The sequence below is a fragment of the Microtus pennsylvanicus genome, chromosome 18, assembly GCF_037038515.1.
Source record: "Microtus pennsylvanicus isolate mMicPen1 chromosome 18, mMicPen1.hap1, whole genome shotgun sequence".
Classification (NCBI taxonomy): Eukaryota; Metazoa; Chordata; class Mammalia; order Rodentia; family Cricetidae; genus Microtus; species Microtus pennsylvanicus.
Genome location: NC_134596.1, coordinates 42,019,640 through 42,034,539, shown reverse-complemented (window position 1 = coordinate 42,034,539; position 14,900 = coordinate 42,019,640). Strand labels below are relative to the sequence as shown.

At 54.7% G+C, this 14,900-nt stretch overlaps 1 protein-coding gene across 8 annotated transcripts in view; it reads right to left on the bottom strand.

Annotated features, from left to right (window-relative positions):
- Gdpd5 (glycerophosphodiester phosphodiesterase domain containing 5) overlaps window positions 1–14,900 on the bottom strand; it is a 77,969-nt gene that overhangs the window by 19,202 nt on the left and 43,867 nt on the right. For all 8 annotated transcript variants that reach the window (XM_075952395.1, XM_075952400.1, XM_075952398.1 and 5 more), the window contains 3 exons: window positions 4,704–4,807; window positions 2,086–2,179; window positions 1,369–1,428 (listed from right to left, as the gene is read on the bottom strand). In XM_075952395.1, coding sequence (XP_075808510.1) covers window positions 1,369–1,428; window positions 2,086–2,179; window positions 4,704–4,807 — 258 coding nt within the window. The remainder of the gene's footprint in view (window positions 1–1,368; window positions 1,429–2,085; window positions 2,180–4,703; window positions 4,808–14,900) is intronic.

The following is a 14,900-nucleotide window of genomic DNA, read 5'->3' as shown; positions in this document are numbered from 1 at the left end:
GAAGTCCTAGAGCTGTCCTCAGAAGAGAGTTACCAGCGGGGACTCTTCCGTTGTTCTCTTCATCCCTGCAAGACCCTGGCCACCGAGGCCTGGTTCCCAAGGTGCTCCCTACTGCTCACAGACATCTCCCGTTACACATACCCAACCCATGTTCATGGGTGCCCTGCCTCCCTCTTTCTGTCCCCCGATTAGCTGGGTCCATCTCAAGGGTCCTGTTTGTTTCCAGGCATTTCTGCCCCTTCCTAGATGGTGTGTTTACTCCTAGCCATGCTCTGGAAAGAGATGACCTACTCCTCCCTCTACACTGTGGGGCTCCTAGAAGGGTGACTCTATCTTGTCCAGGACTGGCCCAGTCCTATGGCCCTGTTCAAGCAGAGCAGGCATTAACAACCTACGGTCAGCATATGTATGTGCGAAGGTGTGAATGTATGTGTGTGTGCACATGCGTGTATGTGCATGTGTGCACATGTGTATGTGTGCGCGCGTGTGCATGTATGTGCACATGTATGTGTGCGTGTGTGTATGCGCATGTGTGCATGTGTGTGCATGTGTGTGTGTGTGCGCGTGCGTGCGCGTGTGAATGAGAGTCTGGACCCAACACTGGGGACAGCAGGGAAGCAATCAGTGCCCATTTAGTCTTCAAGGAGCACCAGATTAGAGCGGGACGGGATCCAGAGCTGATCAAAGCTGACAACACAAATGTTCTAAGATGCATCTGGGGGAGAGACCACGCTGCCAGGGCTGGGGGAAGACCCTCGCTTGGGACACAAGCTGCACAGGAAATGGGATCGAAGAGAACGTGAGCAAATGAGGGAGGGCCAGAGTAAGGGGCTCAAAGCCAAGGAAAGGTGGGCGTACTACAGGATGGGAACGACGTCTCCCGCAGCTGACGCTGAGGGAACACCATCAGGACCAGACAGGGATAGTCTGGGTCATCCTAGGCACCATCAGGACCAGACCGGGACAGTCTGGATCATCCTAGGCACCATCAGGACCAGACCGGGACAGTCTGGATCATTGCAGGCACCGTCACTAGAACTCACTGAAGCCAGCAGGGAAGGTGGGAGCCAAGCAGAGCTGGTGCAGGCGAGGACAAGGCTGCAGGGCTGACCTGAGCCTTGCACTCACACTGTGAGACCTTAGGCATATTGGCTAACCTCTGTTTTTTTGTTCCTGCAAAGTGGAATGTGGCAGAGGGCTGCGAGGGTCACAGGGGTGAATATGAATTGGGCTGGAGGGTGCCTGGCATGGTAAGGGTGCAGTGGAATAGGAAGAACAGTCATAGGGGAGACCCAGGGGAGGGACAGCCCAGGCCATTCTCTGCATCCAGGCCTCTTCTCCTTCCCCAGTAGGGCAGCTTCCACTTACCTTGTGTAGCCAGTACAGGTTCATCTGCTGCCCCACAGCGATGTGACAGAGAGCCAGGACCTGGGAAGGGGCCCGGGGTCAAGCCAAGTGTGACTAGAATGCTTGCCAGCTCTCCAGATGCCCTGCTCCACAGCCTTGCCCTTGGTCTGACCCTAGGCAGGCAGCACACCCTCCACACAGGCACCAGGAATGCCCAGCCCAGCCCTGTCCAGGCCTGGCCTCCTTCCAGATTACTCCAGGCCTCCTCTAAGAATTCCCCATGAAAAAGGTCCCTGGGTTTGACACAAAAACTGCCCAACTTAATGCATCAACGGTTTGGGAGATCTAGACCTTAGGATTCAGAAGCAGAGCTGAGTCCTGTCCCCAAGGAGCCCCCAGTGCAGAATGTGGTCAACCTAAGTCTCTCAGCGTGGAGGACATTTGGGGTAGGCAGCCCAAGCAGTTTCTGAAAGGCATCTGTGGCAGGTGCCGAAAGTCAGAATGGTTCTTGTTGGCCTGGGGGTGGGGGTGGGGGTAAGAAGGGGCTTCCAGAGAGACAGCTGAAGGAGCCTCGTAAGATGAGACACTCTCCCTTGGAGGACTCGGGCCTCAGACTCAAGCAATGCTCCAGGGGTCTGGGCAGAAGCAGTATCCTCACCCCTATAGACCAGCATAGGTCACGCCTTCCTCTACTAGGAGCAGAGTCACATGAGCCCAAGGGAGCCCCTCCACACATACCAGGAGGCCTGCGATATACGTGAAGGCCGCAGCTGTGGTCACAAGGATGGGCATGGACCAGTCGCTCCAGTAGCCCATGTGGTTGTAGAGGTACCTGGTGGGGAGAGAGGGGCAGAGGTCAGACCTCCGCCGGGCCACTGCCCAGTCAAGGAGCTAGGATCATCTCAGTTTTCACGCAGCTGCAGCTGGGGAGCCACAAGCGAGCCCTTCCCATCCCATATGGCTATTAGGGCTTTCCCTTATCGCCAGGTATGATTACTTCTGGAGGGCACTCAGAAAGCAAGAGGCAGAAGAGCCCAGAATCACTGTTCTGAAAGCCATTAGACTTCCTGCCCACTGGCCCCCGCACCTGTGTGAACAGCAGATCTGAGATGAACACCCCACCCCTGCCGCCCTCAGGAGCGTGGTCAATACAGCTCTGAGGGACGATCACACTCTGGGATCTAATCCCCACACTGCCTCTCGCCGGCTCATAGGACTCTGGAGGTGACAGGCATCACAGATTCTAAGAGGCACTCAAACATGAAGATGTGGAGCCTAAGAACGGATAAGATACAACACTCTCATCCGCTCACCTGTAGGATGGGTAAGAGAAAACCCTTCACAGGGCTCCGGGGAATGAAAGGAGAGAGGCGTGCGACAAGGACATAACAAACTCTCTCTAACAAGAATATCCACGGAGACCAGGAGAAATGCTGAGAAAATGTGATTTTTTTTAAAAGCAGCATGTGACTTCTTGGATTCACATGCCATAGAAAGCCAGCTTCCCATTAGCGGGACGTCATAGCTTGACACGAAAACGAGAAAATGGACACATCTTTTTGCATTTCTGTCTCCCTGAGTTGGGTTGCTATAAACAGAAAGACAGGGCTGAAGGAGTGAACTTCTAAAGGGTCTTGAAGGATGTGGCTTAGCTTCTCGCCAGAATGATGACTCACTCTCAGCCTCCTTGTGTGTGTAGGGAAAGCAAGGCTCAGAGGATAAAGTAATTCTCTCGGGGTATTAAAGAGTAAGCTAGTGTCAGGACAACGTAGTCTGCCCGGAGGAGGTGGGGACATCAGGAAGACTCCACAGGCAGGGTATCTGCCTCCCTGCACCTTCCCAGGGCCCTGCTCCAAGCCTCCTACCACTGAGGGCGGGGAAACAGATCAACAGGCTCTGCTCATCTCATTGTACAACTTGGGAAACCGAGGCCCAAAGAAGGCCAGGAATTGGCCCTGGAGGTACTCCTGAAAGGTTTTCTGGTCTCACTGGCCTTTCAAGCGTGGTCACATTGGCAGGAAAGCCTCCAGGATAAACATACACTACCCTACCAGGTGTGTCCAACCTGCAGCCTGTGGGCCGCATGCATCACAGGACAAACTCGGAGTTTCCGTAAAACATTGCTTGCAACCATCCTACCGCGTAGTTCTCTGGCGTGAATTCTGTCGATGACGGCACTGTGTCTCAATGTCAAAAGGCTGGACACTCCTGGCCCTAGGTGGCTCTCCTTGCCTATGCCCAGCCAGTGCTGAACCTTGGTGCCGGAAAGAATCCCAGAAAGTCAAGCGAAGCTCCGGCCTCCCAAGAAACAGTTGGCAGGCAAAGGGACTGCAGCTCACAGGCAAGCCTCTGTGGCTGCCTCCCAGACAGGGTTGGCATCTGCCGAGTCTTCCCAATGACAGAGAGCTAGTGAGGTCAAACAACCACCACTGATCTGTCAGCAGCTTGCTGTGTGACCTCGCAGAGCCTCTTCTACCCTCTCTGAGCTCTATTTCCTCAGACTGTACTTGACATGTGTTCTTGACACGGACTGGCTGTATGACCATGGGGTCCCTCCTCTGACCTCACTTTGTCCGTATATACAGGGCATTTGCTGCTGTCTAGGGATTGCCATTGAAGGCCAGCAAGCAACGTTCTCGTGCATCCCCAACACTTAGCCTCCCCGAAAGCAGCTCTGTGCCCGACCCATCCCCCTATCTTCTCCTCCTAAGAACCTGATGAGACTGTAGTTACCCTACCTCAAAGAGGGAGAACGAAACTCAGAGCATACCAGTGGCTTGCTCCCTAGCCCTAACTCTCCACACTGGATACTTGAACTTGGGCCTCAGTTTCCAAAATCTGTCAGCAGAAGAGTTCTCAGAAGTACCCAGGGTCTTCCCTGCCCATGCCTTTTTTGGTCAACAAAAAGCTGGCAATGGAGGAGGTAAGGGGGGAGCCCTGTCCGTGGACCTGAAGTGCCCCTAAAGGAGGCAGAGCTGAATTAGACAATGGCATCTGCCAGCTGTGCCAGTTCAGCCACAGGAGCCAGGGAGACTGAGGCTAGGGACCTCCTCTTCCATCCAGGGCTTCATCTCTCTTGGCGCTCTTGTCTACAAAGGGGGCTAGCAGCCCTCCACCTCAGGCTGATACTGCTCTGGGGCTAGACAGCGGCCCTGAATCTCCTTGTAAACTTGAGGGGGTATTCAAGAGTTCTCTCTGGCTAGTTCCCACATCTCCTCCTCCAAGAAGCCTTCCTGAAGTCCCAGGGGCACAGAGCTCTGTCTTCCCAGTCTGAGACAGGACCTTGCCTGGAGGCCACAGAGAGCTGGCTGTGGGACTCCCAGGGCCGAGCTGGGTCTCGGGATAACTACACTTACCAGTTGAACTCATCGTAGTCATTGTGAACCTCCCACCAGAAGTAGAGCCAGGTGAGGGTGAGGCTGAAGGTGCAGACCAGGAGCAGAAACCACAGCCGTTCCCACTGCAAGAGCGAAACAGAAAACAACGTCACAGCTAGTGGCTCTCCCTGCCCTCCCTTCCTGAAGCCTCAGCTGCCAGGAATTGATGAGGAACTGAGGCTCAAGGAAGACACGACTTGTCCAGGGTCAGAGAACCCAGTTACAAGAGTGGACAGCCAGGAGCAGGGTTAGGGATCCACCAGGAAGAGGCAACCTAAGACCTTTCTGCTGCATCCAAGGTCAGCCCAGTGTGTGTTAGTCTCTTGCTCTGCTGCTGGTTCCTAAAAACAAGAAAGCCTCTCACAATGTCTCCTACAGCCTAGACGAGCCTCAAACTCTTTACATAGCTAATCATGGCCTCGAATGCCTGGTCCTCTTGGCTCCCACCTGCTGGGATTACAGATATATGCCCCCAAGATCAGCTGTTTTTAATATTTATTTTATGATCTTTATTTGTGTGCACGTGGTGCACGCACGTGCCTGTGCACGTGTGTACAGCCATGGAAGACAGAGGCTGTGGATCCTCCTGGAGCTGGAGTTACAGGCACTTCTGAGATGCTGGGAATCGAACTCAGGTCCTCTGCAAGAGCAATGTGCACTCTTTACCACAGAGTCAGATTTCCTGCCAGCCAAGTAGTTTTTTGTTTTGTTTTGTTTTTGTTTTTGGTTTTGTTTTTCGAGACAGGGTTTCTCTGTAGCTTTGGAGTCTGCCCTGGAACTAGCTCTTGTAGACCAGGCTGGCCTCGAACTCACAGAGATCCGCCAGCCTCTGCCTCCCGAGTGCTGTGATTAGAGGCGTGCGCCACCACCGCCGGGCCAGCCAAGCAGTTTTTAAGGCAGTGCTGGGTATCAAACTCTGGGTATCTTGTGCGCACTAGGCAAGCACTATCAACGCCCCCAGCCCCTTGCCCCGCCCTGTTTCATCCTTCTGTGTTCACACAGCAGACCCAGCTTACCACCTCTACCCCATGCCACTGACCAGAAACATTGATGCCCAGAGAGACCAACTAGTTTGCCAGTGTCACACAGCTAGTCAGCAGAAGGTTAGGACCAGTGAGTTCCCTAACCTGGAAGAAATGTAGCAACTGCCTTCTCCCCATGATGCTGGGGCATGGGGCTGAGCTGGGAAAGACCACACCTTCTGGACGTCTGCTGGAGTGGGTAAACACAGACCCAGTCAGGCAGCTCCTGGGAGCCTGGGCTCAAAGGCTTGCAAATGCACCGGTTGGCCAAGCCCTAGGTTTTCCCCAGATTACACCCCTCTGTTGAGCTCAGCAGCACAAACTGGGGCAGATCGTCTTGCTGTGCCCTGAGAAGCGGCTGAGGTCAACAACCATGATCTGCAAATGAAATGAACTCAGATCATTCACCCCTGGAGCGCTGAGTCCCCCAAAGTCCTGTTTGTCTCCTGTCCTCTCCAACACAAAAGGACCAGGAGTTCCAATGGGCTAACTTCCTCCTGGCCCCTCACCCTTCCTTCTGTGTGTGACCCCTGACTCCCCAGCTTCATCCGCTCAACTGGGAAAGACCACGGGCTTGGGCTTGTCACCTCAATTCCCATTTTCCCACGGAGGACCCATGGAATTGGGTCACATGTCACCCCCTCTGGGAAGCCTTCCTGGACTCAGCTTTAGTCCCTCAAACCCACTGTGCTCCACAGAATCAACGTTCCCTCTTCTCTAAACTCTATACCCTGTGCCCTTAGGTGGCAAGGGACCCATTAGTACCGATGACTAGGGAAAAGGGTATCAGGAGGAGAAAAGATATCCCCTAGCTTCCGAGAACCCCTCCATCCCACCTCAGTAACTAAATGTTGTGTTTGGAGCCAGACAGCCTAGGGATCTAAAATCCCTATCACCACTGACAAGCTGTGCGCCTCTAGAGGTCACACAACCTCTCTGTGGTTGTTTCTCCTCTGTAAACTAATATAATAGCAGCATTGATAGCACAAGCTTGATGTGAATGGCCCCCTGCCACCATGCAGGAGAGGTTCTCAACCCGGAAAAGCCACGACTGGGCACGCACGGACACCCTCATACCAGGGTGAGTCACTCAAGTTGGTGACATGTGGAGAGCCGGGCTGCTGGGCCTAACCCTGCTCTGTGTGTAAACATGGATATGGAGGTGACATTTCTCCCACGCCTGGGCTATGCCAGGTTCAGGGGGAGAGAAGTGGGGAGGCAGGGCACTGTCTTCCTGTGGGGACATGACCTCGGGGGCCACTAAGATGGCTGGGAATGTCACTAGCCCTCCTCCCCAGAGCCTGCACTTTTCTACCCCACCCCCGTCCACCAGCCCTAGGTCCAGTCCCTCTGGTAGTTTTGCCTTTTGCCTCCAGCTCCTACTTGCTCATGAACGTCTAATTTCCTGGAGTCCAGCTGGCAGGTCCCAAGGTCACCTCTGACACCGGGCCCCCACTCAGTACGGCACACCCCACCTTCCTATCACATCATCTAGCGTGAACTCTCACTGGCCACAGCTCCACAGACTCCAGGGCGCACCCACAGTCGGCCAACTGGGGCAGAGGAAGTCTCTGGTGAGAGGGGGAGTCTGAACCTACTGGAACCTGTCCTAGGCAAACAGCCCGGGGTATAGAGAGGGCAGCGGGCCGCAAGCATGACACAAACCTCCAGACAGCATCGATAAGAGGGCAGGAGGCCAAAACTGTAGGTGGCCCAGGGTGGAGAAGGAGGACAGGCAGGGGTCTTGGGCTCACTTGGCCATATCCTTACAGTGTGGAGAGGCAGGGCAGGGCACATAAGAGGGGTCACAGGCTCTCAGCAGCTGGGGACTGTCAAAGTTAGTCAGTCACTAGGTAGGCATGACCGGAGGGAGCTAGGCCTTAGAAACCAGGAACTAGGAACCTCGTTTTTCAGAAGCCAGGGCTGGGGAACCTAGTGATTAAAGTCCCTTAGAAGCTGGGGGTCATTAGGCCACAGACAAGGACAGATGGGGAGGAAGAGGCCCCAGCGCAGGAGGGAGAGAGGTGTATGGTGGTATACCAGGAACAATCAGAGGAAGAAACTGAATGGCAGGGGTTGGAAGAGATAGGAAGGGGAAGGAAAGTGAGGAGAGCAGAGGAAGTGGCCTCCAAGCAGTCCCACGGATACAGAGGTTCTCAGGGCCACTAATGGGCCTTGTAAGGGAGAATCACCAAGGGGAAAGGCCTGGGTATGCTCTGCCCATCTGGGCTCCTAGGGTGGACAAAGGGCTCACTGCCTCACCCACCTCTGAGGCCAGTACCATGCCAGTGAACTTTGAGGCCCTGGCCCTCTGTCTCTCTGCATTGTACCAGAGGGGCTTGCAGGAACGTATTACAGCACATAGTAGCTCAGAAAGGAAAGGACCTTGCTGACCACGTCACCTATGGGTGAGCCATTGTGCCCTACCACTCGAGGCAGTCACCACACACGTGTAGCTTTATGACCGTCACGGTCATCTGGCGGACAGCAGTCAAGGTGGTTACCGTGAGCAGGTAGAAGTCAGAGAGGTCACCAAGTAGGAGAGTCCTGAGATGCTCCCCCGAACCTGTCCTGCCCCTTTGGGTCTCTGTATGGCAACCCCAGACCAAGTGTTTGTTCACCCTTCCCTTTCTGCAGGCTGTACCCCCAGGCCTAAACTCTGGCTCTTCCTGAATGTCTTTGTGTCCCCGTAACCCTCAATGGCCTCCCACCCCCACACATCCTGTGCTGGCTCTTGGCATTCAGCAACCTGCCCTGCAACTACACCCAGCTGCAGAGACAGGAAGGATGTCTCGGGGCTGCAGCTCTGCAGCAACTGCACCAGGCTGCAGAGACGGGAAGGATGTCTCGGGGATGCAGCTCTGTAGCAACTGTACCCGGCTGTAGAGACAAGAAGGGTGTCTCGGGGCTGCAGCTCTGCAGCAACTGCACCCATCTGCAGAGATGGGAAGGGTGTCTCAGAGCTGCAGCAACTGCACCAGGCTGCAGAGATGGGAAGGGTGTCTCGGGGCTGCAGCTCTGCAGCAACTGCACCCATCTGCAGAGATGGGAAGGGTGTCTCAGGGCTGCAGCAACTGCACCTGGCTGCAGAGATGGGAAGGATGTCTCGGGGATGCAGCTCTGCAGCTTGGGCAGGGGTTCTCAGAGCCTGGAGGACTCACCTATAGGATGGGAACCCTAAGTCTTACCTTGGAAGGGTGCTGTCCAGTCAGCAGCGCCGCTTCCTGCGGTTTACAGGGAAATAATAAAGGGGAGTTCACCAGGTCACACGTTCCTTGGGGAGTAATGGGGCATGGTGTGACCTGGGTCCCCAGGGCCTACTAGCATGTTGGAACACAGTCTGAGAAACCAAGAAAGGATGAATGCGAGACTGTGAGCTGCAAAGAGGACAGGTTCAAGGAACAGACCAGCCTCCCATGCAGCTGGGGACTGGCCCGTTTGTGGAATGGCAGTTCCTGTGTTCACACAGGTGGCAGGTAGCAGGAGGCCTGTGCCACCTGGAAAGAAGGGGTCTGGGTTGGGAGTGGGCCCTGGCCTGGCCAGGAAGCTGAGGGGTGATACCTGACAGAGAATCCTCAAGGTCCCAGCCCTATGGTCCTGCCTCATCTCCTCCCACTCCTGCCCTGGTCCTCCAGGAGCTGAGCCCCTTTGCGGCCGTAGGGCCACAGTGGGCTGATTTCACCCAAGGTGGTGGTTTCTCTTCCCTGCCTCCTGTTGATGAGCCTGTGGCCATCCTTGCCTGTGTCCTGTCCTTCCCACTGTCCACCCCCAGCCAGAGCCTTCTGCACTCCAGGACCCTGCTAACAGAAAGAGCTCATTAGCATCCAGGCTCTGACAGACTTCACACTTGACTAGATACAGGGATCATGGGGAGCACGCAGGGTGGGGTGGGGCGACTCTGCCGTTGCTGGCTTCCACTCACGAGCAGCTCCCGTGAACCCCTGACTGCCGCCAGGGTGCACACAGTTGCCCGTCACTGCCTGTGGGTACGCAGACAGGACAGAGCCCGGTTTCTGAACTCTGTGATCTGACAGTGCCTGGTAGGGGCTGCCACCGCCCCCTGCCCGCAGCATTGATGACTCAGAATCATAGATATTAGTGCCTGAGATGTCCTGCTCAGCTCCTGCCTCCTGTGTATCCAGTTCAGGCTGCTGCAGCCCAGGCAGCCCCAGGGAGAGCCCCCAAAGTTCGTCCCTCTTAGACCCTCAGCATAACCAGTAGGGAGGCTCAGACGCTTGGCTATGTTGGGTTTGAATACTGGGATGGTCACCACTGAGTAGCCTTGGAGACAGATGTCCAACCTGTTAGCGTCCCAGCTTCCTGCTCTTAGAATGAGGACAGGTATGGTGTGTCATACAGAGCTCCAATAAACATACCTTGGTCCCCTTTCTCTCTCCGCCTCTCTGACTCCCTCCAGTGGAGCTAGAACCACCCCCTTCGATGGAAACCACACAGATCAATCCAACCAAAAGGCTCAAACAATAGTGGGGTCAAAAGACCGGTGTGTGTATGTGGCCCATCTGGGCTTTAATTCCAGCCCTTTTACCCACTGGCCGAGCACTCAGCACCTTAACCCTCAGCTTCCTCCCCTGTTCCTAGAGATGATGTCACCACCACCTCACAGGAAAGCTGCCAGGCCCCAGCGATTACACACGTGTAAGCTGTAAGTCGCCAGATCTACCCCGTTCCTATAATTACCGTTCGCGTCTGACGGCCCTTTAATTATGTGAAGACAGTGATCAAGTCTTCGCCCTCCCCCTGCCTGCCCTACACCGACTCTTCCTCCTCCTGCTGAGGACAGCAAGCTAGATCACCTGCAGCCGGCCCAGGGTGGGCAGCCCTAGGCAGGCAGAACAAGAAGTCAGACCTGGCTCGGGAGGTCATGTGCTGTGGGCCCCAGGAGCTTGGTCAGGAGGCTGACCCCGACACAACCCTGGCATGCCGCTGCTCAACCCCTGTCTCTCACACAGGCTGCAGTCCTAGCTTTGGGAGACAGAGCCTGGAGGAGCTCTTCATGACATTAGGATAAGGGTCTCTACATCTCACTCCCACAGTTCTGCAAAGCAGGTGGGATGGTCTCAGGAAACCAAGGCCCAGACAGGGAAAGTGACTGGCCTAGGGGCACAAAGAACAAACACACATCACTGGTCAGCCAGAACTTGCAACCAGGCCTGGGTGCCTCTGTGATTCTCTACTGTCTCAAGGAAACAAGGCACGGGACAAGTAATTATTCCTGTCTAGCCACAGAAGAAACAAACTCAGAGGGTCAAGGTTTTGCCCAAGAGCTCCCTGCAAGCAACAGATGAAGAACAGGCATAGAGGGCTTCCTGGAGGAGGAGCCACCATCTGGGCAGGAAGGAGCAGAGGCAGACAGAGCAGACAGGTCTTGTTCGGGAAAATGGTTTCTCTTCTTACGGCCAATTTTTTAGATTAAAATAATCTTTATCTAGGTGTGTGTCTGCACTCAGGCACATGCGGGCGCCATGTGCATTTGTGGAAGTCAGAGGATAATGTTAGCAAATCGGATCTCTCTTTCCACTTTGGGTTTCATGGCCTGAACTCAGGGCCACCAGGCTTGGGTGACAAGTGCCTGTATCTTCTGGGGCATCTCGTCCACACACACATACACCCTTACTTTTTTAAGCTAGGGATGATTCTGAGCCCCTGATCCTCTTGACTCTACCCCCCAAGAGCTAGAATTACACGGTATTAGAAAGCACTGAATGTCAGCTTCAGCAAACGTGGCACCCCACCAGCTGAGCTCCACCTCAGACCCCCAATTTAAGTTTTCACATCACCAGGTCTACCCCTTTTTGCTTTCTTCGGTTCCGCCTTTGTGCTTGAGGAGAGTGGCTGAGAGCAGACACTACACTTAAGTCATAGTTACTGCAGGGAGTGCTCAGCCTTGAGCCCCGCCCATCCTTCTGGATGGCAAAACACCAAGAAGGCCTCCAGAGCCTACCTCCAGAGTCCAACAAAGCCTCCAGCATCTTTCCACTTACATCTTCCCAGACAGTCTGATTTTCTCAACAACTTCCTCAATGCTTTCCCAAGAAATAGGAATAGGAAAACCACATTTCAATCCATTTGTTTTGGGGTTTATGCTGGTGTGAGGTAAGGGGCAAGACCTCCCATGCTGCTGCACGAAACGTCCCCGTGCTACAGGACGCTTGCAAGGACGCCACCTCAGTCTACCAGGCAGATTCTCTGGTGTCTGCAATTTGTTTCTAGATTTCCACCCTGTCTGGACAGAAGCAAGCCTTCTTCCTGTGTGCGACTCTGCCTCCGCTAACCTGTTCAGCCTAGCTGCCCCCATGTCTCACATGGTCCAGCTCTGCTTGGGAGTCCCAGAGTCATGCGATTCCCAGAATCCAGGGACACCTCTGCCCCATGCCCAACTCACTAAGTTTCAAATGAGGGATGGAGGAAATGCGGGCTGGGAAGAGGGCAGGAGTTCCTGGGAAGCAGAGCCGGGCATGCCCTGGCAGGACTATGCTGGCTCGTGCCCAGGAGATTTGGGGGAGGGGCAGCTAGGTAGGGCTGAGATAGAAGGCAGCATTAGGGCCAAGCTGGGAGGGGATTATTACAATCCCACTGCCAGCCAGTTCCTGGCAGGGTAAGAGGCTGGATTTATTTCTCCAGGCTACAGAAGGCTGGGCAGTTAGGCCTCTGTCTGTCCTCACTTCTGCCAGGGCGCCCTCAGAGCAGCCCATTAGATGGGAGGAGATCATCAGGCCCAGCTTTCAACTTCTCTTTCCTCCTGCCCACTCTTCAGGCAAGCAGAGCTGGAGGGCCCTGAGGACGGGCCACTGATCACACCCTCCCTAAGGAACGGTCCGGGCCTCCACCTGCTAGGACCTAGGTGTTGCTCGTATCCGTTCCAGAGGAGGTGACGGATGCCAAGAGACCCTCTCCCATTTTCTTTTTTATTTATTTATTTATTTTTTTGGATTTTTCGAGACAGGGTTTCTCTGTAGCTTTTGGTTCCTGTCCTGGAACTAGCTCTTGTAGACCAGGCTGGCCTCGAACTCACAGAGATCCGCCTGCCTCTGCCTCCCGAGTGCTGGGATTAAAGGCGTGCGCCACCACCGCCCGGCTTCCCATTTTCTTCTTATACCACCACACTATAGAAGTAGAAAACTAAAGCCCAGAGTGTCATCCCTCATCCTTTAGACTCTCCCTGTAGCCATCAAAAGGAGAAAGCCATTCGTGGGACATCTGTAGGGAGGATGCATTCTTCTCAAGGTTAGGGAAGGGTCTCTTCTTACATGAGACAGGAGGCACACGGGTACCCGTTTAATAATTAGACAAGTACACATCTAATAACCCGTTTAACTGGCAAGCAGACTGAGGCTGAGAGGCCCAGGGCCCACCTGAGGGCCCTAGCAGCGTCAGAAGAAAGGGCAGAGTTAGAGATGCGGATGCCTGGCAAAGGAGGGTCCAGCTGCATTTGATTGAATCCAGCTATATCCTGGCATCTGCTTGAAGAGACTTCATCACCAGGGCAACCCTGAAGTCTCTCTACACCTACACCCCAACCAAGAATCAAACCACAAGACTGCCAGGACAGGAAGCTGGGAAATTCCCCTTTTCTGGTCCACCTGTAGACAAAGCCAATCTCAGCCTCAGAACCCAAGGGCTGAGTCAGCCACAGCCAGCAGCCCAACAGGCAGGCAGGCCTGGAATCCAGCAAGCCCCTTATCATACATGTGTGTCTTCCTTCTCCAGAACCCCAACACTCGAGAACTCAGGGGGTGCCATCTCCCCAAGAGTCAGCAAGATGGCAGGCATACGCTCCAGGCAGTCACCAGCCACTATCCAAACCATCGTCTGTTCTGCATTGCTCTTAGCACGCATTGCCAAGCCTGAGCCACGCTTTGCGTCCACTGCAAGGGTGAGGAAATCCCAGTCCTTATGGCTAGCACCGGCCCAAACTGTTCTGAGAGCTCACATGACAGGGAAGGAAGCAACGGCTTGGTTTGGTGGAGAGACATCTAGTTAAGAGAAGGGGAGGTAGTGGGCACTGGGACAGGCAGGCAAAGCCTCTGTGCTGAGAGGGCCAGATTACCCGGAACACGGAGAAGCTGTGACAGTAAGGCTAACACGGCCAGTGTGGAAGGGCAATGGAGGGACAGACCCACATGGCAAAAGGAGCCATCACCTAGTTCCACCCCAAGAGGGAGGCCACTGGTGCTGGGGGCACTGACTTGCCTGCCCACCCCTGCCAGTCCTTTCTCAAAGGCTTACCCATGCCTTCACAGCACAGGTTGTATCTCTAAGGGTGGCTTCCAGCTTCCCAGACTAAGAGCTATGGGATGACCGGGACTCTTTCCAGGGCTCTGCCTAGGTCGGCCTGTGATTGGACCCCCTAGGTGTGTGTGGAATCTCTCCCCTTGCCCACATTCCTGCACGTACGCACGCACACACGCATGCACATACTCGCACGTACACGCAGACACATCACTTCCCCAAACTCTCTTCTGGCCCCCTGACCTTCCTCTCAAGGGCTCTCAGAGGGTTCTGCACAATGTAACCCTGGGGCCTTTGCACAGCTTGACCCCAGGCTAAAGTCCGGACTGCTCAGAACTGCTGCAGGCTCAGGTCTCCCAGGTAGCATGGCTTCCCTTTCCCAGATGAAGCTCAATGATTTTTCCTCTCCCAAACACCAGTCAGGAGCAACAGACACCCTGGCTTACCACCCACTCCCAGGAACCCCTGAACCTGGCTTTGATTTCCCTGGGTGATCTGGGTGTCTATTCATAACAGTCCCCTGGCTCTCGCCAGCCTGGGCTCCCTTTCAGGGAAGGAGAGAACCGGGTCAGTCGCAACTGTGATGTGTGCGCATGTGCCAGAATAGGTTTGTTGATTGCATCCATAAGTACAGCCCCGTTTAGCTCACTGGAGGTGGAAGAGGGGAGCTGGGTATGAGCAGGGGTTCACACTGTGCCCAGGACCCCTCAGCTTGAATAAATCACTCCTTCTTGGCGCTCCATCCACAAGCCAGGAGGAATCAATTAAGGTCAAAACAGCTTTTAAAAGGCAAGCTTAGCACAGACTTGCAAGGCAGCTGATTATCATACTCTGGCTTCTTGGTGTCTAGTTTAGGAAGTTCCTCCAAGCCTCTAACCTAAATCCCTCTCAGTGTGGTGCTGGT